A 24,019-nucleotide genomic window follows, 5' to 3' on the forward strand; every position below is an offset into this window, starting at 1 on the left:
AACCTGACAGAGGACACAGATAAGAAGAGATACTAAAGGTTCACTGTGTAACTTTTATAACGGAGGGTTGCCGCATGTGTTTGCCCTGTGGAGATGTCATTGCTTTGCCTAGAATATTCCACAATATGTCTTTAAACGCACTAATCCTTTATGAAGTTATAAGTGTTATCATGTCTTATTGTAAGTGGACACGCCGTTCCACCGATCTGACTTGTACTGTTTCCACGGAGTGTCATGTGTCATTCCAAAGCAATTACATCAGCATGGAGACAAGCAGCTGGCGTATACTCTACTAGAAATGTTACATAGTGCACCTTTAGCTAAGTTTTCACGTCTGGAAAAGGTTTGATGAGCTGATATTGCGAAGATTTTCAATATTTTTGGGAAAAATATGGATTTTTTTCAGATTTTTTTCTTGTAAAATTGCACATTTAGCCACTTGACTTCATCTTTCAGGTCTTATATCTGTGTTATTTGTTTGTATAGTTTTTATAAAGGCATCCACAGTAGTTTCTCTGCGGCAGTTCAGATTCTAGGATGCGGAATTTTAGCAATAATAATAATAATAATAATGATAATAATGATAATATAAAATGAGCTATGAAGCCTCTGTCTTCCCGATACACGTGTGCACATCTACTGCACAGTTTTGAGTTTGAATGGGGCATTATTTACTTTTAACTTTTGTCATTACACTGAACTTTCTTCCTTGTTTCCTCAAATGTGTAACTTGATTCTGTTGCATTTTCTTAATTTTCGAAAAGAGCATTACTAATGTCCTGTTTTTGGGATTTTTTGTTTTGTTTTGTAAAAGCTAAGATGTTACGAGATAAATAAAGGAAAGTAGAGATTTAAAACGTGTTTGTAGACTTATGTTTTGCTCCGTATGTTCGTTTGTATCAGCATTATCGAGCGACCCTCAGACTTTGCCCATAGCTGTGGTTTATCATTAACCAGTGACAGATATTTGAGCCATATGCTGCTGCAAAAATTTTACCAAAAAACAACATTTTAATTCAAATTTACAACGTTTTAACTGTCAAACTTTCACTTCTGAATGCATACCGGTCTCTGAGAAAAAAATACTTGCAAATATTTGAATTATTTTACTATCAAACCCCAATATTTTGAACTTTTTTCACATATAAATCACAAATATTACCTCTAATTAACCTTAATTGTGACATTGTATTGTTTTATGTGCTTGTTTTGCATTGCATTCTCTGTACACGGGCAGTGCGTGTGTCTTCTTGCGTGTTAGGGTCAGATTAATGAGTGGACACAACAGGATCCAGGCTAAAAGTCCACTGATCATTAGCCTCTCCGGGAGGAAGACGACCTGCTCCCAACATGGACAAGGGAAAGGTAAGACCACGTTATAATGCTGTTTTCACTGCAGGGTTAGTCCACTGTTTAGGATATGCATTTGACAGGGTTTTTATGCACTTAAGTTTCATGCAGTCATATTGTTATTTAAGATAAACCTTTATTTCTGCCACAAATGGGTGAATTACAGTGTTATACTTGTACATTTGCACTAAAATAATAATAATAAACACATTTGATTGATTGGTTATGCATTATTATTGACCATAGCACAAGAATTAACCTTACAAACCCATATTATAATTCACTTTTTGCAACGTAAGCCTCATTATTACGTTGTGGATTGCATATTTATAAATACATATTGCTGCGTATTGCTTATTAGTGAAGGTTTGGAACATTTGAGGTGCATTGATAATTAAATAATTCAATTCAATGATGCATAATGTCAGAATAAAAAGTAAAATCAAACATGTGAATCCACCTGTCACTCATTTGTCAATGTCTAAACACAATTTTACACTTGTGGGTCGATTAAAGTTAATTAAAGTCACTGTTTGTCTTTGTTAAATCATCAGCCGTGAAAATCAAAGTTTTATAGACAAACATTACTCTGTTGGAACAGTTTTATGGTTGGAGATAAAGATCAGAGTTACCATAGCGCTCTTATCTCTGTCAGTACATTTGTGGCATTCTTAAACCCGGTCACCAGACGCGACCTGAGTGTCTCTGTGGTTGTTGTAGTAAAAGGTTTCACCCAAATGGAAAGCAAACGCACTCAAGTGTCATCAGTGTAACCTGAGACTTCAGTTGACAATTACACTTTTAAACTGATGTTTCAGCTTCAAAAAAGTGGCACTGTTTTTTTGTTGTTGTTTTTTTTAATCCAATAATCAAATGGTCTCACTGAATCTCGGTCATTCTTGGTTGAACAACTTGTCCTGATTTTTTGGATTAGCATTTCCAGAGGCAAGGATTTTTTAAAATGTATTTATTGTTATAATTTTTTTAAATTTAAATTTTTATTTATTTATTTTTTTTAATGAAATTTAGTATTTATTATTTTATTTTTTATGTATTTATTTTTATTTTATTTATTTATCATTTATTTATTACTTGTTTTAGTATTTTTTTTTTTTTGTATTTGTATAATTTTTTGTGTATTAATATTTATTTTTATTTATTTATATTTAAATTTATTTATTTATGTATATATAAATATATATTTTTACATGACAATAAAAAGGGCACAGTATATGAAAAGCAGGTGCAGGAAGAAGCAAAAACCCTAAAAATGCTTCTATTAAAGCCCTCCACATGAAAACATAAAACTGAACATTTTAATCGTGCATTGGATCAAAAACGACATTTACCCATCTTAAAATATGAACGCTGTTAAATTCAAACATGGATTAAAATACAATAAAACATCTCAGATTATCAAACACTGCCCTGAAATATCAAACATTTCCATAAACTCTTTTTAAATGAGTTTCTGATTCGCCGTCACGAGTCAGATCTGTGCACCGGCTCCACACTTTACAGCCTCTGTATCTCAGGCTGAAATGTTTAAAACAGGCTCTTGTGTGATTCTTCTGTTTTAAACTTTGTCTGAGATGAGAAGTTGAATCAAAAAACTGAATCAAATATTAATGGTACAAAAACGTTTTATTGAGATTCTGTGCCACTGACATTTTCTGCTCATTTATTCACCAAACTTTCATTGTTCTGGTCAAATATTTGATTTGACTGAACTGAAGAAGCGATTTTTGTCAAGTGTATCTGTGAATCTCTGCTTTAGTTTTGATATAAAATGTGAAATGTTCAGGGAAGATGGTTCTATTATACATCATTTTATACATAAAAATACAAATCTGATAAATATTAATATAATAAATGTTAAGAATGTTAATTTTGGAGAATAAATGAGCAGAAGGTGTGGCACAGACTGAGTCACAATTTCAACAAATCATTTTTTTTTACCATTAATATTTAGTTCAGTCGTTGTGAAAAGTCACCACATGAGGTCATTAAACTATAGTAAAACAAGTAGTGATTTAGATTTAGTGAAACAGGATTCAACAGTGTTCATCTCAGACAAACTGTCGTAACGCTCCACACGAGGGGGGACCAAAGATACAGAACTCGGGGGAAGGTTTACAGTGTTTGTTTACAAGGTGAAGAACAATCAAACGTGGAACAAGTGGTGAATCGGGAGCAGGGCGCGCGGGAAACGGAGGCAGAGACAGGACGGATGGTACCGGCAGAGTAGAGCTGGGTCTGAGGCAGGAGAGCGGAACGGGAGCAGGATCTAATGGAGAGTAAAGTGTCCAATTTTAGCAGAATCAAAAACAAGACGAGCAAAAAAAACCAAGAGCTGAGCCAAGCGTGAATACCACTGAGGTACGCGGACGATCTGGCGCTGAGTGTCAGGTCCTGGCTCCTCTTATTATTTGCCCCAGGTGTGCACGGGAGGAGCCCAGACTCAGACACGTGACCAAAAAGCAAAAATACACAAAATAAAGACGGAACAGACCAGGATCATGACGCAAACATTAAAACAGGAGAATTACACAAGTTTTAAACATTTGTAACGTGTGTGTTTGAATGTTTTTTATGTGCACATGAAAAGAACATATAAAAATAAACATGGCATTGGACAAAAACACACTGTATAAATTGAGTGGCATGACAGAAAAGCATTTAAATGTGCAATGTGTAACTTTTCTGAACTATGGAGATGTTAAATAGTTCATTTTTATCTGGTGTTTTTATGTCCTCAAGGCACTCAAAGCAACACATGCACGCACATACACACACACACACACTGGGGGAAGGGTGTATTGCCCAAGGACACAATGACACCATTCATGTGTGGGAGCTGGAATCACACCCCCAACCTGCCTAAGGACACAACGACATCATCTGGAGTCGCAGGTCGAGGATGTCCAGAGCGGGATTCAAACCGTTAACCTTCGGATCAGAGGCCAAACACTCTACCAACTGAGCCACCGTCGCTTCATGTCATGTATTTTGCTGGAATGTTTCACAGTATGGCATTAATTTTACCCATCTTACACTTTCTGAATAACAGTCGTTTGCTAAAAATACTTTCATTCTGACTACAGACTTGCCTCTCCTTAGATCTGACCTGTCACTTGTCCTGGTGAGACTGTGTGAAATTCCAAAAACAAAGCCGTAATGACGAACCTCGTACCACAAAACGCCCACACTGCACTTTAATAAGCTGCTCGTTTGTAATTTGTGCGGCTTCATAAACACAGAGCTCGTATAAATGGAGTTTTCTCATACACACAAATGGAGTTATAGCAGAAGTTGTGTCATTTTAGTCTCATTTTGTGTCTGTTGTGACTTTGTGCCACTGTCGTACACATTATTCTTACTTTAAACTTCTTTTTCTCTGTTTCAGGAACTCACAGGGACATTAGCTCTGGCTGTGTTTACTGCAGTACTGGGCTCACTGCAGTACGGATACAGCCTGGGAGTCATCAACGCTCCGCAGAAGGTACACACACGTCATACACACACTTCATACACACATTCTGCGTGATTATTTCGCATTTTCTAACCATTTTACTAAAGTATAATGACGTATAAACCAGGTCATATAAGCCCATTAAGTACACATTTTAGGTATCTGTATATTTACTTAAGTGAATTTTAGAGTGGGTAATTTTTACTACATTTGTACTTTCTACTCCAGTACATTTATTTTACTTTTTTTTTTTTTTACTATTGTCTGAAACTTGCTGAAAAGGCTAAGAGTTGATTTTTAACTTCATAATTTGAGGAAATAAAAACGTACAAATAAAACCATCCGGAAAAAAATGATTAAATTGTTTCTGTTGAACAAAATTAAGCATAAATCTTTATCAAAATCAATGCATTTAAAGCGTCATTATAAATCAAAATCTGCACAAAACAGTTTTACTTTTTACTCTTAAAGTACATTTTTAAACGGGTACTTTAATACTTTTACTTAAGCAGGCTTTTTTTCATGTGAAACTTTTACTCAAGTATTTTTTTCCTCTAATATCTGTACTTTTACAAAACAAAATTCCAAAATTAAGTCCTTTTTCTACCTCTGTATGACTCATTACTTAACCATGAGCAGATAATATAAGATTCTAAGTACAACAGAACTTGCCCTACATCCAGTTTTCATTCTGCCCTGGTGTGAGCTTCTGTTAAAGCCACAGCTGCCCTGGGGTCGAACAATGGAAACGAGACTGTCGATCTGTGCCATTGCCCTTCCGGACGTCACCAACGCTCACACACACGTATGCATTTAAACACAGGCAATATGGTGAAGTGTCTTGCTAAAAGAAACGACAGTCTGTACTAGAGGCACTGCCACCCTGCTACACATTAGCACGCTAGTTAGCTCACTGTGTCTCGAAGCTAACGGTCACTTTTATCAGAAAAATAGACAATGTGTTATAAATAATTAAAATAAGGATTACCCATGAGTTTAATATAGAATATTTCAGTTTGTGGTGTTCTTTTAGTATTTATTATGCCTCAAAATTAGCATTAGCGTTAGCTTTGAGAGACAGTAGAGTCGTCTGGTCAAGTATTCATTTTATTTGTGTAGTTTTTAACATGTTGTCAGTGACATCCACCTGCAGCTCTTTAAATCTAGGGTCGATCTTTAAATATTTACTAATAAAAACTTCTAAAAACCTCATAGAGATCAAATTGGACAGGAAGTAGTGACGCTAACAGGAAGTAGTGTTGATAACAGGAAGTAGTGACGTAGTGACGATAACAGGAAGTAGTGACGATAACAGGAAGCAGTGACGATAACAGGAAGTAGTGACGATAACACAAAGTATTGACGATAACACGAAGTAGTGACGATAACACGAAGTAGTGACGTAGTGACAATAACAGGAAGTAGTGACGATAACAGGAAGTAGTGACGATAACAGGAAGTAGTGACGATAACACGAAGTAGTGACGTAGTGACGATAACAGGAAGTAGTGACGTAGTGACGATAACACGAAGTAGTGGCGATAACACGAAGTAGTGACGTAGTGACGATAACATGTAGTGACGATAACAGAAAGTAGTGACGTAGTGACAATAACAGGAAGTAGTGATGCTAACAGTGAGGTTTGTGGGTTGCTATTGTGCACAGTTTGTTATAGTTTTGTTGTTTTTGTAACTCTCCTTTTCTAACTCTCCTGCAACTACAGCTTCTCGAGAAATGTAATTCACCAACACCTTACACCTAACCCACCTTGTCCCATCTCTACTAGCATCCATAATAAAACCACATTATCTTACGACAGGTGATCGAGCGGCATTATGGGAGGTCGTTGGGGGTGTGGTCAGAGGCGGTCCAAGTGTCAGAGAACCAGACTGAGGGCGAGGGGCTGATCCTGGAGCCGGGACAGCACCCTGCGGTCACTATGTACTGGTCCCTGTCTGTGTCCATCTTCTCCATCGGGGGCATGCTCACCTCTTTCCTCGTCGGCTTCGTGGGAGACCTGAAAGGAAGGTGAGACATCAAACTAGAATTTCTATAAGAATTTTTTTTTTTAATTCTTACTTGTTTCTGCAAAATATCAGGCTTTGCAAGTGACATTATTAATTGACAATATTAACTCAAGACAATTTAAAGAAGATATTAAGACTACACTATGTAAGTCTTCTGGTGGTGTTTGCATTGTCTGTATGGAGATCTAACTGTTTTGCCTGGATTATCCCACAGTATGGCATTAAACTGAACGCTGCCGTTGTGTCCTTGGGCAAGACACTTCACGCACCTCGCCCCCTGTGTCTGCGTACACTGGTGTATGAATGTGTGTGTGAACGGGTGAATGAGATCTATCTAGACAAGAGATTCCACCAGGTCAAGAGATTCCACTAGGCTGAGTTATATGTCAGATCTGTGGAGAGGCAAATCGGGATATGAACTGAGGACTTAAGGTGGGGCTGTCCAAACTACGGCCCAGGGGCAAAATGTGGCCCACAGACCAATTTTTGTTGGCCCTCATGCCTCCCCCGAAACTAGCGCAATTGATCAGGAAGTATTTTTTACTACAAACTGAACAGATTCTACCTCTATAACCTGAATAATATCACATTGCGTTGTGACACAGACCTAAAAATAATCTTCCAAGTCTTTTAATTAAAAGTACAATGTCTCTGTCAAACTTGTGTTAAATGCACCATTTTATTCCCTGTATGGAAAAAAAGTTTGGACACCCCTGACTTAAGGTATAATCAGGTGTAAGCTAACCCAAAAGCAGAGCTAAAGAAGTGCGTTAGTGCATGAGCGTAGTGTAAGTGTGTGTCGCTGTGACAGAGTGAAGGGCATGCTGATGGTGAACGTTCTGGCCGTCGCTGCTGGTCTCCTGATGGGCCTGTGCCAAATGTGGAGGCCTCACATCATGGTCATCGCGGGACGAGCTGTGATGGGCTTTTACTGTGGTAATGTAATTCTAAAGTAACACCGACCTTTGCGACCTACGGGAGAGTCAGCCATTTTGGATTTGCATATCTGTTTTAGCCACATGCAGAAAAGAAACTCATTAAAAAAATATCATTCGAAACAATGGGTACATTTAGCAATTTTGGACATGAAGAAAGTGGACTCATATGGCACATCTAAAACATTTATTTTTTATTTTTTTATTTTGTTTTTTTCTGCCATTCATTTAAAAAAGTTAAATCAATATAAATGGTCTCTTGTTTGAATGACTGATTGGGAGGCAAAAGTAAACAGACTGCTTGAATTTCTGCTCTATTTTTTCAGTTTTTCCAGTAATAATAGTATTTAACTTAATCAGCCTCAGTATTTTATTATGTTTAATTTAATCTGTCCCCTCACAGGTCTCACCTCTGGTCTCGTGCCCATGTACGTTGGAGAGATTGCGCCCAAGAGTTACAGAGGAGCACTGGGGACGTTACACCAACTGGCCATTGTCATCGGCATCTTACTCAGTCAGGTCAGGCACAACCAAGTCTCCAAGGAACATCTTCAACTGAGACTAGAGACAGAGAGACACAGAGACACAGAGACAGAGAGACACAGAGAACAAGAGACACAGGGACCAAGAGACCAAGAGACCAGAGATACAGAAACTAGAGACGCAGGCACCGGAGAGACAGAGACCAGAGTGACAGAGACCAGAGTGACAGAGACCAAGAGACCAAAGACCCAGAGAACGGAGACACAGAGACCGGAGACACGGAGACCGGAGACACGGAGACCGGAGACACAGAGACCAAGAAACCAGAGACACAGAAACCAGAGACGCAGACACCAGAGAGACAGAGACCAGAGTGACAGAGACCAGAGTGACAGAGACCAGAGAGACAGAGACCAGAGAGACAGAGACCAGAGTGACAGAGACCAGAGAGACAGAGACCAGAGAGACAGAGACAAGAGAGACAGAGACCAGAGACCAAAGACCCAGAGACGCAGGCACAGAGACTGGAGACACAGAGCCCGGAGACACCGAGGCCAGAGAGACAGAGACCAGAGAGACAGAAACCAGAGACACAGAGGCCAGAGACACAGAGGCCAGAGACACAGAGGCCAGAGAGACAGAGACCAGAGACACAGAGACCGGAGACACAGGGACCCAGAGACCAAGATCCCAGAGACTAGAGACCAGAGACCAAACAAGAAACAAGAGACCCAGAAACCAGAGACACGCAGACCAGAAACACAGAGACAGAGAAACCAGACACCGACACAGAGACCAGAAAACACAGAGACCAGAGACCAAACCAGACACCTGGAGACCAGAAACTGGAGACACAGAGACACAGAGACCAGAGACCAGAGACCAGAGACCAGAGGCCAGAGGCCAGAGACCCAGAGACCCGGAGACACAGAGACCCAGAGACACAGAGACCAAACCAGAGACCCACAGACCAGAGACCCAGAGACTAGAGCGCCAGAGACCCTAGAACCAGGACCTGAAACCCAGAGACCAGAGACTCGAGACTCAGAGACCCGGACTAAACTAGGATTAAATACAAAATCAAACCTGAACCACGTATGACTTACATCTTGCTGTACAATTTCAAAGACATTTAAGAACCTCTGTGCTAAAACATGTGTGTTTGTTTGTAGGTGATAGGTCTGGACTTTGTGCTTGGTAACGATGCCTTTTGGCCCATCCTGTTGGGACTGTCGGGGGCTCCGGCCGTGTTACAGTCCCTCCTGCTGCCGCTCTGTCCCGAAAGCCCCCGATACCTCTACATCGTACTGGGCAAGGAGCAGGAAGCGCGCAAAAGTCAGTCCAATAAACTGTAAAAATGAAAACAAAACTCAAAATATATATTAAAATGTGGTTTGATCTTTCAGGTTTATATCGACTAAAGGGGCCGTATGATGCAACTACTGACTTGGAAGAAATGAGGAGAGAGAAGGAGGAGGCTGATAAGGAGCCGAGGGTTTCCATCTGGTCTTTGGTACGTTTGATAGACTGACATTTGCTAAACAGAATGTATCATTTCTCAAACATAACATTGATTTCTTGTTCAGTCCTTGATTTGTACCTGTTAAATAATAATAATGATAATAACTGTGATGATAATGATGATAATATAATAATGATGATGATAGTTTCTTTCTTTCTTTTTTGGAAAGTAGCAGTAGCTAAATCTGGTATAAATCATCTTTTCTTTTGTGAGACTAATGAATTGATGAATTAGTACAAGAAAGAAAGGATGATGCGATGATGATGGTAATAATAATAATGAAAATAATGATGATTATAATAATGATGATGATAATGATAATAATAATAATAGTAATGATGATGATGAAATAATGATGATGATGATGATGATGAGGATAATGATAATTTCTTTCTTTTTGGAAAGCCACAGTAGCTAAATCTGGTACAAATCATCTTTTCTTTTCTAAGATCAATGAATTTGTACATGGCCCCTGATAAGTCAATAAATATATAAATATAGAAAGAAAGAAAGAAAGAAAGAAAGAAAGAAAGGATGATGATAATAATGATGATGATGATGATGGTGATGATGATGATAATGATGATAATAATAATAATAAATCATACTAATATACTTAAACATGGCTTCACCCTGGTTTAAAATACATTTTCTGCTGGCCTTTATGTTATGTCTTTGTTTAGTTCATTTTCTGAGGAGCTGCTTCATGTGAATATTTTAGTTTTTACAAATAGAACTTTTTGGGCTTGCATACATTACACTTTTCTGGCACAGAGTTTTATTATGCCAGTTTGCCCCTGTAAATGTTCTTGTAATCTGTTTAAATGCTCTTTTAAAATGCACTGTAAAAATGGTTTTATTGGAATGCACTTTTCTCCACTAGATAATGGAGAGGACATGATGTAAAACGTATTATTTGTGTTTTTTTTCTTCAGATCCGTTCTCCAGTTTACAGAGATCAGCTGTTTGTCGCCTTGATGATGCATATCTCCCAGCAGCTCTCCGGGATCAATGCTGTAAGTACAAAACAATAATAAAATACAGTTAAGAAATGGCTTAGTAATGTTTTCTTCTTTCTTTCTCTCATAGATCTTTTATTACTCAACATCCATCTTCGAACAAGCGGGTATTGCTCAGCCCGTCTATGCCACTATTGGAGTTGGAGTCATCAACACAGTTTTCACTCTGGTGTCTGTAAGCGCAAAGAAAACTACTTATCCTATATTGAATTATGAAAAAAATGTTATGTAAAAGACTATCCAACATATCCATGCCTTTGTGATTTAAACACTATGCTCTTTGGTCTCACTAGGTGGCGCTGGTGGACCGAGCTGGGAGGCGCACTCTGACTTTAGCAGGTTTGGGAGGGATGTGTTTTTGTGCCATTGCGATGACGGTGGGACTCAAATTTCAGGTTAGAACTGTTTTTATTATGTGAAGCTGTTTTTTTAGATAGTTTTTTAAATATATTTTTTTTTAATGATGCAGCCATTAAAATTAACACAACAACCTCTGTACCACCACTGTACTCTCCTACTATCTATAAACATTCATTCTGTTTATAATTCTACTAAACCCAGTACTGGAAAAGTAAAAAAAAGTAGTAAAGTATTGTACTTAAGTAAAATACAGATACCTAACATTTGTACCTAAGTACATTTTAAAGTGGATGTTTTGACCCAGCCCGTGTAGGGTCAGGGACGTCAACCACATTTTCACCAAGGGCCACATCAGCAAAATGGCTGCCGTCAAAGGGCTAAATGTAAAATAAATCTAACTACTTTTTAAACTTGTTAATTAACTGTTTCTGTGTTTATTACTTATTCAAGTTACAAATATTACATATGAATTTGCTTTGATGTAAAAATGTGGCTGTGTAACTGTGTATCTCCTGATAAAATTACATTTTCAGACCATCATACCTTTTAATTTACCCTGTCGAGGGCCACATAAAATGATGTGGAGGGCTACATTTGGCCCGCGGTCCTTGAGTTTGACATATGGTTTAGGGTCAGGGAAGTAACAAAGAACCAGGATGGAAAAATGGTAAAGTAAGAAGTAATTTCATAAACAAACTAAACAAACGAGAATCTAAAATACTTAATAATAATAATAATAATAATAATAATAATAATAATAATAATAATAATAATAATAATAATAATAATAATGCATTTTATTTATAAGCGCCTTTCAAAACACCCAAGGACACTGAACAAGATAAAAATTAGATAAAAACATACAAATACAATAAAACATGCCAAAAAGCTAAACAGAAAGGACTTGTAAGGTTTTAAACAAAATCGGAAAAGTTAAATTTAACTAAGACACAAATTTACAGTAACATAACAAAATCTTGACAGACAAACACAGAGTCAGTGCTGACAGTCGAGTGTCTCAAAGCACAGAATCACTACAACCATAGTACCGTGACTAAAGAGACACACAAAAATGGCAGACTGGCCACCAAGGTCAACAGTCCCGAGCAGGTGTCCTTAATCTTCTTAAAAGGGGGATGTGGCGGCTGCAGGTGAGCCCCAGGACTGGCCAGGCTGCGTTATCCCTCATCAGCAAAGGCTCACACAGCCAGGGAAAGGAACAGATTCAGGGACACACACGAAAGATAATAGACAAAAACAAACAATACAAAGAACTTAAGGCCCAGGGCTGTAACATTGGATACTGTTTACTTTTACGTCACTACATTTGAGAGCAGGTATCTGTACTTTCTGCTCCACTACAGTTTTGAATTGGACTGAAAAGTAAAAGGTTTTTTTTATTATTATGTAGAAACAGAGATTTAGCTTAGCACACACCAAAGTAAATATATGAACTGTAGTGAAGCTGAAACTATATAAGGCGCTTTTAAAACCTCTTTACTGAGACATGGACCAGCCTATGTGTTTTGACAAAGTTTAGGATTATTATTATTATGACGCAGACACTGGTCCATTTTTCACATTTTTACGTCGGTATGTGCAAAGTTAAACCTCTGTGCCTTCATGCTAAGTGTTCTTATCCCTGAAGCCCCTGTATCCTACATCCTTCTGTGACTCACCAAATCTCCACTGAAGCACTCACCGTATCTCTGCTTTTATTCTATTCTTTATTATATTTAAGTCTCAGAGGTTTATTTTTAACACATTCGCAGTTTAAGCAAACAAAAATATACAAAAATAGATCGTGTTCAACAAAATTCTGCACAAATCTTTATCAAAATCACTACATTTGAAGCTTTATAAGACTCAAAATCTGTGCAAAATACTTAAATTTTTTACTTTTTAGACACATTTTAAAGAGGCACTTTTAATACTTTCGCTTAACTTGATTTTTTATGTGATACTTTTAGTTTTACTTGAGCATTATTTTGCTCTAGTATCTGTACTTTTACTTAAACAACAAAATCGAGTACTTCATCCACCACTGACTATACCACTATTGGCTCCCACAGGTCTATTAATATTACTGTTACTGCCATGGCTGTGGGCACAAAAAAATAAAAATAAATAAATAAATAAATAAAATAAATATAAATAAATAAATAAAATAAAAATAAATAAATACATATAAATATATAAAAAATAATAATACATAAATAAAAATAAATAAATACTGTGAAAATACTGTATATAGTTGTGGTTTGCATGTTTTTCTAATTATTACTTGGGTTTGTGAGATTGTGCCTGAGGTAAATTTTTAGCATAAGGTGTCAATTTGTGAAGAAGTCAAAGATAGTTAAACATGACAAGAAGAGCAGCTGGTTTTTAAAAAGGAATCCCTCCATCTGTGTCATTAGTGCAAAATATTCTATCCATAAACTATTGTGTCAGGTAGGCGACTTTTAGTCTTAACTTACCTTTACACCCACATACATCACATCTGTACGTCCCATGTCCAACTATAGAGGAAAATTAAACACTTTACAAAAATGTTGTAACTAGGAAAAGAAGACAAGATTTCAAAGTCTTAAAGCAAACCTATTCTGCAAAATCAACTCTTTAGAACACATGTGTCAAACTCAAGGCCCAGGGGCCAAATGCGGCCCGCCATGTCATTTTATATGGCCCGTGACAAGGTAAATTTAAATGTATGTCATGTCAGTTTATCAGAAGTTATGCAGTTACACAGACATATTTTTTTATATCTTTGCAAATTTGACTCAAACCATTTTGCTGATGTGGCCCTCAGTGAAATTGAGTTTGACACCCCTGCTTTAGAGCTTTTAATCATGTTTTTGTTGTTTCCCCTCTCTATGTATGTATGTCGTGCATATTTGAGCTGTCTTTAATCACTTATTTTCAAGACGCCATATTGCCGATTAATGCCCATTTTCATCACATATACCCACTTTGACATACTTACTGGTTACTTCGTGCTTTATATTTTCTTAATCCGTGACACATGCAGGATTTGGCAGCATCACTTAGTCATTTTGGTAATGAAAATGAAAAAATCTGCTGATTGCCCGAGTGATCTGCAGATATCCATGGACAGTGCAGACTCTTTGTTGTGATGACGTTTACAGAGACGTTTAGCCTCCACTGGGCGACGTAGTTTTCTAATGTGGAAGTCAGTGGAGTTGTTTTAAATGAATATTGCCTTTTAAAATGTACAAATTATAACATAATGATCCACGGGTGTCATAGATTAGATCTACAGAGCAAACACAAGCACAATAAGTCTTCTTTAACTTAATATAAACAATATGTATTAATGAAACATGTAGTCTAACCTTTCATATGCACTTTCATTTTAATTTAATTTAATTTATTTATTTGGATGGGACAACGCATGTTAATGAACACACATGACTCAAAATTAACGCAAAGGCTAATTTCCATACGTGGTCCCGAGGGCTGGAGTCACAGAAAATTAAAAATAAAATAAAAATTGCGCAGTTCCCATAGTTGCACATCCCACATATTGCACAGTTCTCATTATTGCACCATCCAAATTATTGCACATTCCATTCACTGCACAGTCCCATTATTCCATTCCGTCTGTCTCTGTAGAATGACTACGCCTGGATGAGCACCGTGAGCATGGTGGCGATTTTCCTCTTCGTTTCGTTCTTCGAGATCGGCCCCGGTCCCATCCCCTGGTTCATCGTGGCCGAGCTATTCAGCCAGGGCCCCAGACCGGCCGCCATGGCTCTGGCCGGCTGCTGCAACTGGACCAGCAACTTCATCATAGGCATGACCTTTCAGTACATACAGGTGAGGCAAACACAGGCTGTGTATATGTAAGCTTGTTGACGGCACCAAAACGCTTTCAGTTGTTTCTTCTTAACAGCAACAGTTCTGTGTTCAACTTATTCTGGAAGTTGCCATTCGTGTTGTATTACTTTGTACGGGGTTTCCGATCTTGACCGTAAATACATTTTATAGGGATCACGGAGCCGTTTTAAAGCCTCAGACAAACGGTGCAGTGTTGTCTTGTCGGTCGCATGAACATAGAACATTTTGCACAAATGAATCTACTTTATCACATTTTAGCGGCAAAACTTTTCCCAAATTCTCCTTTGAAATGACCGGGATTCACGCTTAACCAGAAAACGCAGTGTAGTGGCATTTACGACAAAAATGGACGACACTCAGATGCAATTAGTGTTCAATTAAATCAAATTATTTTACGTTTTTGTTGGTTTGAGGGTGTTGTTGTTGTAATTAACCAACAAATATACAGTTTAAATCACTTAATCAGTTTTTGTACACAAGACTGACACAAAATGCTACTAACATCATGTCAAAACACTAGTATTTTTCATGCATATTTGTTTTTACTTTTAGAGCAGTACTTTTACTTGAGTAGCCTGCACATGTTAGTGTAGGGGCACAGGTCGGTTGATCCTGGTTAATTCTGCTGTATTTCTAACAAAGCTTTTTTAATAAACATAATTTGATAAAGAAGCAAATTGGAACATGATATTTGAATATTATTATTACTACTACTACTGTTACTAGGGATGGGTAACAAATAATACTCTCCCAAGTTGTAGTTTTGCAATCCATCATGTCGCCGTAGTACTTACCCGTGTTCCAATCCTGACATTCCCCCGCAGAGACTGAATGTTTACACCTGTACAGTTTTTATACACATACTACACCGTGGTTTAGACTTGGCGCCTCTTTGTTGGTGCACAGGCCACGCCTCTTGGCACGTTGTACTCTTATCACACTGTGGGGGGTTGCCTCTTGGTCCGATCGCTGAAGCATATTTCGCGAGGCATGAGTCAGTACATGCCGATCGATAAGTCATTGTCCTACTTAGACATTAGATTTATAGATGTACTACTACTACTACTACTACTACTACTACTACTACTACTACTACAACTACAACTACAACTACTAAATGACAAGCTACTAACCTTACTTCACCCACAAATTGGGACACAAGTATTTTTACTACTACTACTGCTGCTGCTGCTGTTACTACTACTACTACTACTACTACTACTACTAATGCTACTGCTACTTCTACTGCTACTACTGCTACTACTACTACTACTACTACTACTACTAATGCTACTGCTACTTCTACTGCTGCTACTACTACTGCTGCTACTGCTACTTCTACTGCTACTACTACTACTAATGCTACTACTACTTCTACTACTGCTATTAATACTACTGCTCCTACCTCTACTACTACTACTACTACTACTACTACTGCTACTGCTACTTCTACTGCTGCTACTACTATTACTGCTACTACTGCTACTACTACTATTACTACTACTACTAAGGCTACTGCTACTGCTACTACTGCTACTGCTACTACTGCTACTACTGCTACTGCTACTACTGCTACTACTGCTACTGCTACTACTACTATTGATCTACTACTGCTGCTACTGTGGCTGCTACTACTACTACTACTACTAATAATAATAATAATGCTAATACTAATGCTCATGTTACTACTACTACTACTACTACTACTACTACTACTACTACTACTACTACTACTACTACTACTACTACTACTACTACTACTCCTATGAAATGACTCAGTACATTAGACCTTCTGACCTTCTCGTTTTCCGTTGCAGGGTTGGTTGGACAGCTACGTCTTCATCCTTTTTGCTGCTCTTCTGTTGTGTTTCACCATCTTCACTTATTTTCGAGTCCCGGAGACAAAAGGAAAAACATTTGAGGAGATTTCTGCAGTTTTTCAAAAGGGACGAAAAAAGAACGTTACAGACACTGAACTGCAGCAACTTAAAACCTCCACAGACGCGTGAGTCCTGCAGGCGCCTGTGTTCATACGGCCTGGTTAGCCACACAACTATTAAAAGATGTTTTCCACAGAGCGAGTCAGTCTGGAGCTCTTTGGTTTGAACGTAATATCAAAGCTGGACTCAAATTAGTGACCTGTGTGACCTTTTTCGTTTTATTGAGCTAGCTAGGCTCTGTGCACAATAGCGCCCTCAACCACACTGTTAGCATCACTACTTCCTGTCCAATTCACATCCAAGAGTCACGCTAAAATTAATAAATATTTAAAGATCAGACATTGGACAGGGAGCTGTGTATGGATGTCACTGAAAACTTGCTAAAAACTACACAAATAAAATGAATACTCCACCGGAGGACTCTTCTGTGTTTAGAAAGAGACATGTTTGTGTCTCAGTGCTAATGCTAAAGCTAATTTTTAAAGTATAATAAATATTAAAACAAAACCACAAATTGAAATATTCTACATATAAAAATAACTGTAGTCTTTGTTTTAATTCATTTGTATGTTAATAGGTTGTTTATTTTATGTTTTATGTTTTTTATAAAAGTGACTATAAGCTATGAGACACAGCGAGCTAGCTAACATGTTTAGGGCTGGTAATTGATCAGCGTATTATAAAATGTCTGACTAGCTTAAAGGGGCTGTTTTTCCCCAGTGCAGGGAAAATTAAACTGCTGTGTACCGTCTCCAGTCCGTCTACAGTCTGCATGTACCATCTGCATCTACGTCTGCGTTCACCGTCTGCATCTACTGTCTGCGTCTGCATCTACTGTCTGCATCTACTGTCTGCGTCTACTGTCTGCGTCTACCATCTGCGTCTGCATCTACTGTCAGCATCTACCGTCTGCGTCTACCATCTGCATCTACTGTCTGCGTCTACTGTCTGCGTCTGCATCTACTGTCAGCGTCTACTGTCTGCGTCTACTGTCTGCGTCTGCATCTACTGTCTGCGTCTACTGTCTGCGTCTGCATCTACTGTCTGCGTCTACCGTCTGCGTCTACTGTTTGTCTCTACTGTTTGTGTCTACCGTCTGCGTCTACTGTCTGCGTCTGCATCTACTGTCTGCGTCTACTGTCTGCGTCTACCATCTGCGTCTGCATCTACTGTCAGCATCTACCGTCTGCGTCTACCATCTGCATCTACTGTCTGCGTCTACTGTCTGCGTCTGCATCTACTGTCAGCGTCTACTGTCTGCGTCTACTGTCTGCGTCTGCATCTACTGTCTGCGTCTACTGTCTGCATCTGCATCTACTGTCTGCGTCTACCGTCTGCGTCTACTGTCTACGTCTACTGTCTGTCTCTACTCTTTGCGTCTACCGTCTGCGTCTACCATCTGCGTCTGCATCTACTGTCAGCATCTACCGTCTGCGTCTACCATCTGCATCTGCATCTACTGTCTGCGTCTACTGTCTGCGTCTGCATCTACTGTCAGCATCTACTGTCTGCATCTACTGTCAGCGTCTACTGTCTGCGTCTACTGTCTGCGTCTGCATCTACTGTCTGCGTCTACTGTCTGCATCTGCATCTACTGTCTGCGTCTACCGTCTGCGTCTACTGTCTACGTCTACTGTCTGTCTCTACTCTTTGCGTCTACCGTCTGCGTCTACCATCTGCGTCTACTGTTTGTCTCTACTGTTTGCGTCTACCGTCTGCGTCTACTGTCTGCGTCTGCATCTACTGTCTGCGTCTACTGTCTGCGTCTACCATCTGCGTCTGCATCTACTGTCAGCATCTACCGTCTGCGTCTACCATCTGCATCTGCATCTACTGTCTGCGTCTACTGTCTGCGTCTGCATCTACTGTCAGCGTCTACTGTCTGCGTCTACTGTCTGCGTCTGCATCTACTGTCTGCGTCTACTGTCTGCATCTGCATCTACTGTCTGCGTCTACCGTCTGCGTCTACTGTCTACGTCTACTGTCTGTCTCTACTCTTTGCGTCTACCGTCTGCGTCTACCATCTGCGTCTACTGTTTGTCTCTACTGTTTGCGTCTACCGTCTGCGTCTACTGTCTGCGTCTGCATCTACTGTCTGCGTCTACTGTCTGCGTCTACCGTCTGCGTCTACTGTCTACTGTCTGTGTCTACTGTTTGCGTCTACCGTCTGCGTCTACCATCTGCGTCTGCCATCTGCGTCTACCGTCTGTGTCTAATGTCTGCATCTACATCTACTGTCTGCATGTACTGTCAGCGTTTTATCATCTGCAAACCAGGAAGTGTGCTGTTGGAATGCTAGGTGTTGTTAGCATAACAGTCACCGCAAAGCTCAGCTCTGACCTCTGAATGTTATAAAAAACATGTATAAACTTATTACATTGGGAAAGAAGTGACCGTTGCAAACCATTTAAAATGAAATAGTTCTGCTTTTCACATTTTAAAATTGGTATAAAATCAAGTAAAACAACTTTAATTTAAGAAATTCTGATTAAATATTTTTATAAGACACAAAAACAGCCAAAGTAAAACAGTGTGCTCTGTCTCTGCTCTCACCGGCAAAGATCAGTCTGTCAAGAATCTGATGGAGAACTGGAAAAAATCAACTTGAGTAAAAGTATTAAAACACCTGTTAAAAATGTACTTAAAGAATAAAAAGTAAAAGTGTTTTGCGCAGATTTTGAGATGTAACGAAGCTTCAAATGTGGTGATTTTGATGCAGATTGGTGCTGAATTTTGTTCAATAGAAACAATTGTACTGATCATTTTTTTCCTCGCTGTTTTAATTACAGTTTTATGAATTATAAGCTTGACAAAAATAAACCCTCAGCCTTTTAAGCAGCTCTCAAAAAAAGAACTTTGATGATTGAGTGCAGTTAAAAAATGTAGTGGAGCAGAAAGTACAGACACTGCTCTTGATGTAGTGAAGTTAAATTAAAATGTATCCACTGTAAAATCTACTCTACTAAAGTACATGTACCTAAAGTTATAGTTAAGTACAGTGTTTTACTTTTGTTGTGTGTAACCAGGCTGATATGTGCGTGTGTGTGGGGTTTGTTGCTGCTGTATCAGATTACACAGTGTTGCTTTACAGTCTTTCATTGTGCATTTATTAAAGATTTTAATGTATTTGTTACATGGAAGATGTTTACTATATTTAGACGTGGCAATGAGATACTGTAACTTAATAAACACGATGTGACTCACTTTTGACACGTTTATTCTATAGTTCTCGCAAAGATTTGACCTTGTTTTTAATGTGAAATGGTCATTTTTGGCATTGTTAATTATGCAAAATACAATATTATTAAATGGTTAAAATGTCTATGTGTGTTTTTAAGTCAAAATCACAAATTATTATGAAATTTATTGTCAAATATCCACCTCAGTCCCATTTCTTTTTGCATTTCTGAGCTGAATTAAATGTTTAACTTGGTTTTGCTCTTAATCGTTGTTACTTCACACAGTTTTTACAGTTTGGTTCTGGCTAAAACAAGATCCTCGAGTAAAGATAGTGACACCGCGAGGTCCGCCCTTGGATAACACGGCTGTATTCTGAACAACCTGTTTGTCTACGGGACCCTGCAGCCGTCCCCCAAGGGCCGATATCAGTAAAAACACGTCTCCCTTCTAATCCAAACGGAAGAATTTACAGTCCTGTTAGACCCTGAGCCTAAACAAAACTAAAACAGAGCAGAGACAAAGATCAACTGTCGTAATTGTGACGTTTGTAATGTTCATTTAAGTTAAGAGACAATCAAGAAAAAGATATAGACCTGTTTTCTTTAGATTCTGATGGAGGGTTTGAGGGTTTATGGATGTTTTGTAATAAAATCTACATGTCCTTTGTATTATCTTCATTACAAAATTCTGTGATACTTCTCTAATCCAAAGACAAAGAGTAATTCCCAATAACATTCCTCCTGTTGTTACGCTTCAAGGGACAAAAATAGAAGCAGTTAAATCATTTAAATACTTAGTTATTTCAACTCATGATATTCTTTCTTTTAACTCTCTGATGCATGAATTATGAAAGCCTTGGTCAAGTGTTTTTATTCTTCTCAGGACATGAAACAACATTGTGAACTGCCTGTAAAAATGAATTAACTTGTGTTCTATTACAAATATACAGACATATGTTTCTTTTTATGCTTTGAAAAACATTTTAACAATTTTTGGGAAATTTCAACACTGTATAGGTGCAATGTTTAGGCCTGAATAAGAAAAACAACCAGAGGAAATTTACTTGCAGTTACACCGACTGACCACTGAATTGACCTCAATGGAGCGTGGCAGCAGAGAGCACTCTAGAGACAGATGTGCAGCTCCACCATTTAAACCAATGCATTAAAGAAAAAGTTATGTTTTAGTAGCTGTCCACTGCAGTGACCGCTATGCACCAGAGGGTTAAAGCACACATTGAACAACTGATTAAAAAGCTAAGACTGAAAATTGGCTTTTATTTTAGGAACAAGTTATGTTTCTCTTTTAATGCAAAGAAGAGACTTGTTGCAGCAGCGTTTTTACCCATTTTAGATTATGGAGACGTTATTTATATATGAATGCCCCAACCCCGTTTACCATCATGCCTCTCTGCGATTTATCACAAACTCTAAGCCTCGGACACATCACTGAACTGTACACACGTGTTGGTCGGCTGGAGCACTGGACTAGCAGGATAAGTCACTGGTACATGTTCATTTACAAAGGGATTATGGGTCTGCTCCCTCTGTATCTCAGCATGTATATTCAACATAAAACAGATGGACATTATGCTCTGCCATCACAAAACTGCAGCTTCTTTCTGTCCCAAGTGTCCGCACAGAGACTGGTAAAGTGGCATTTCAATATTCTGCGCCTTCAACATGGAATAATTTACAAAAAGTCTTGAAATTACAAAAACTGACTTCAATAGTTCAGTTTAAATCTATGTTGAAAGGTTTGGAAATTAAGTCTATGATTTGTAATCCATTCCATTCCATTTTATGATGTGTTGAAATGTTTGTGTGATGTAACTGTGCTGCTGTCTTGGCTAGGACTCCATTGAAAAAGACATTAATAATCTCAATGGGACTTTTCTGGTTAAATAAAAAAAACTAAAAAAATAAAATAAAATAAAAAATAAAAAATAATAAATTAATAAATTAATAATAATAATAATAATAATAATAATAATAATAATAATAATAATAATAATTTAGAACTGTTGCAATTAAACTTTTCAATTCTACCTTACACTTTTTGTTTCAAGCTGTAGAAATGTATTCCCTTTTACTAGACTCACTGTATAAAAGCTGCACTATGTAACTTATGGCGCAGAGTCTTCCACCTGCTTGTCTCCATGGTGATTGCTTTATAATGTTCCATAGCGTGGCATTAAACTTACCTCTAGAAACACGCAGATACAGGTGACTCCAGCAGGTCAAATTGTAGTGCAGATCTGTGGGAGAAGACCTCACCCAAAGTAAGAAATAATGCACGTTTTTCAGTTTTTCAGCAATAAAAAGTCCGATAATAGAATGTATGCAAATTAGATATGTTGTATAAGTAATGCCATATTGTGGAATATTCCTAGCATGACTAAAAAAGGATTACACCAGGGAACAGGTAGCGTTTTCAACTGTAGCAGCCTGATAAACTAACTAGGAGTGAAAAGGGTTAAGTGCACCATTTCACAGCTCCATGGACGTCCCCAGCTCCACAGACACAGTCCTCCTGTCCCCGTCCTTCACAGCAGCTCAGGTGAGGACGGAGATGAAGAGATGAAGAGCAGAAAAGCAGCTGGACCAGACGGCACCAGCTCCAGGCTCCTTCAGTGCTGTGCAGATGAACTGTGTGGAGGACATAATCAACTTGAGCCTAAAGCCAAAGACCTTCTACGACTGCAGTGTCATCAGCCTCATATCCAGTGTGATCTGCTGCAGCATCACAGAGAGAAAGACGAAGAGACGAATCAACACGAATCAACACGAATCAAGACAAATCAAGATGAATCAAGAATCAAGACGAATCAAGAAAAATCAAGAAGTCCAGCGTGTCCTAGGCTGGACTCAGTGGAGTGGGAGGAGACAGGAGGGTCTTGTCCTGTGGCTAAACTGACATCTACGCTGGAGCATGAATGTTGCCCCCTGCAGGACGCCCTGTCTACTCTGGAGAGCAGCTTCAGTGACACGACTGATCCACCCTCGTTGTGTGAAGGAGAAGTTCCACAGGTCTGTCCCTCCTGCTGCTGTCAGACTGTACAGTGAACAGTGATAGTCCTACATGACTCAGACTGTACAGATAGTCCTACATGTGTCAGACTGTAGAGTGAACAGTGATAGTCCTACATGTGTCAGACTGTACAGATAGTCCTACATGTGTCAGACTGTACAGTGATAGTCCTACATGTGTCAGACTGTACAGTGAACAGTGATAGTCCTACATGTGTCAGACTGTAGAGTGAACAGTGATAGTCCTACATGTGTCAGACTGTACAGATAGTCCTACATGTGTCAGACTGTACAGAGATAGTCCTACATGTGTCAGACTGTAGAGTGAACAGTGATAGCCCTACATGTGTCAGACTGTACAGATAGTCCTACATGTGTCAGACTGTACAGTGATAGTCCTACATGTGTCAGACTGTACAGAGATAGTCCTACATGTGTCATCCATAACCATAATGTGTCACTTGACCCTGCTCTTTCTCCTTTACATCACACCTCAGACCCACTTCTTGTAAATAATAACGCAGTAACCCTTTATATTACTTTGATTGTGCGTGATTATAAGCTTATTAATCCTGCACAGAGTTGTATTTATTTTCTCAAATTGATTATCTTGATTTTTCAGTGCCTGTTCAGTTTTCAGTTTCTCTTCTCTTAGACTGAATTTCCCCATTGTCGGGCACATAAACCTTCTCTTTCCTCTCATGTGTCTTACCTCAGTAGCTGCAGTGAGTTGTTGAAGTGTCTGCTCTTGTCCCTCCCCCTGAGAGGCGCTCCCTCCTCCTCCTCCTCCTCCTCCTCCTCCTCCTCCTCTCAGCTCCTCAGGCTCCCTCGCTTCTCTTCTGG

The 24,019-nt window shown here is 38.7% G+C and overlaps 1 protein-coding gene across 1 annotated transcript; it reads left to right on the plus strand.

Annotated features, from left to right (window-relative positions):
- The first annotated feature begins 1,285 nt into the window (after positions 1 to 1,285).
- Positions 1,286 to 19,284, plus strand: slc2a2 (solute carrier family 2 member 2). The gene is made up of 12 exons (XM_055231365.1): positions 1,286 to 1,365; positions 4,757 to 4,852; positions 6,643 to 6,851; positions 7,662 to 7,786; positions 8,189 to 8,304; positions 9,441 to 9,603; positions 9,675 to 9,781; positions 10,726 to 10,806; positions 10,880 to 10,984; positions 11,103 to 11,204; positions 14,803 to 15,006; positions 16,845 to 19,284. Exons 1-12 carry the CDS (start codon positions 1,351 to 1,353, stop codon positions 17,034 to 17,036), a joined length of 1,515 nt encoding a protein of 504 aa, XP_055087340.1. The 5' UTR covers positions 1,286 to 1,350; the 3' UTR covers positions 17,037 to 19,284.
- The last annotated feature ends 4,735 nt before the right edge of the window (positions 19,285 to 24,019 follow it).

This window comes from Periophthalmus magnuspinnatus, chromosome 22, assembly GCF_009829125.3.
Source record: "Periophthalmus magnuspinnatus isolate fPerMag1 chromosome 22, fPerMag1.2.pri, whole genome shotgun sequence".
NCBI classification, from domain to species: domain Eukaryota; kingdom Metazoa; phylum Chordata; class Actinopteri; order Gobiiformes; family Gobiidae; genus Periophthalmus; species Periophthalmus magnuspinnatus.

What these genes read in the sequence shown, in the direction of transcription:
- slc2a2 (XM_055231365.1), top strand. An exon ending in TCATCAACGCTCCGCAGAAG is followed by an intron (nt 4,853 to 6,642) that starts GTACACACACGT and finishes ATCTTACGACAG; the next exon opens with GTGATCGAGCGGCATTATGG. An exon ending in TCGGCATCTTACTCAGTCAG is followed by an intron (nt 8,305 to 9,440) that starts GTCAGGCACAAC and finishes GTTTGTTTGTAG; the next exon opens with GTGATAGGTCTGGACTTTGT.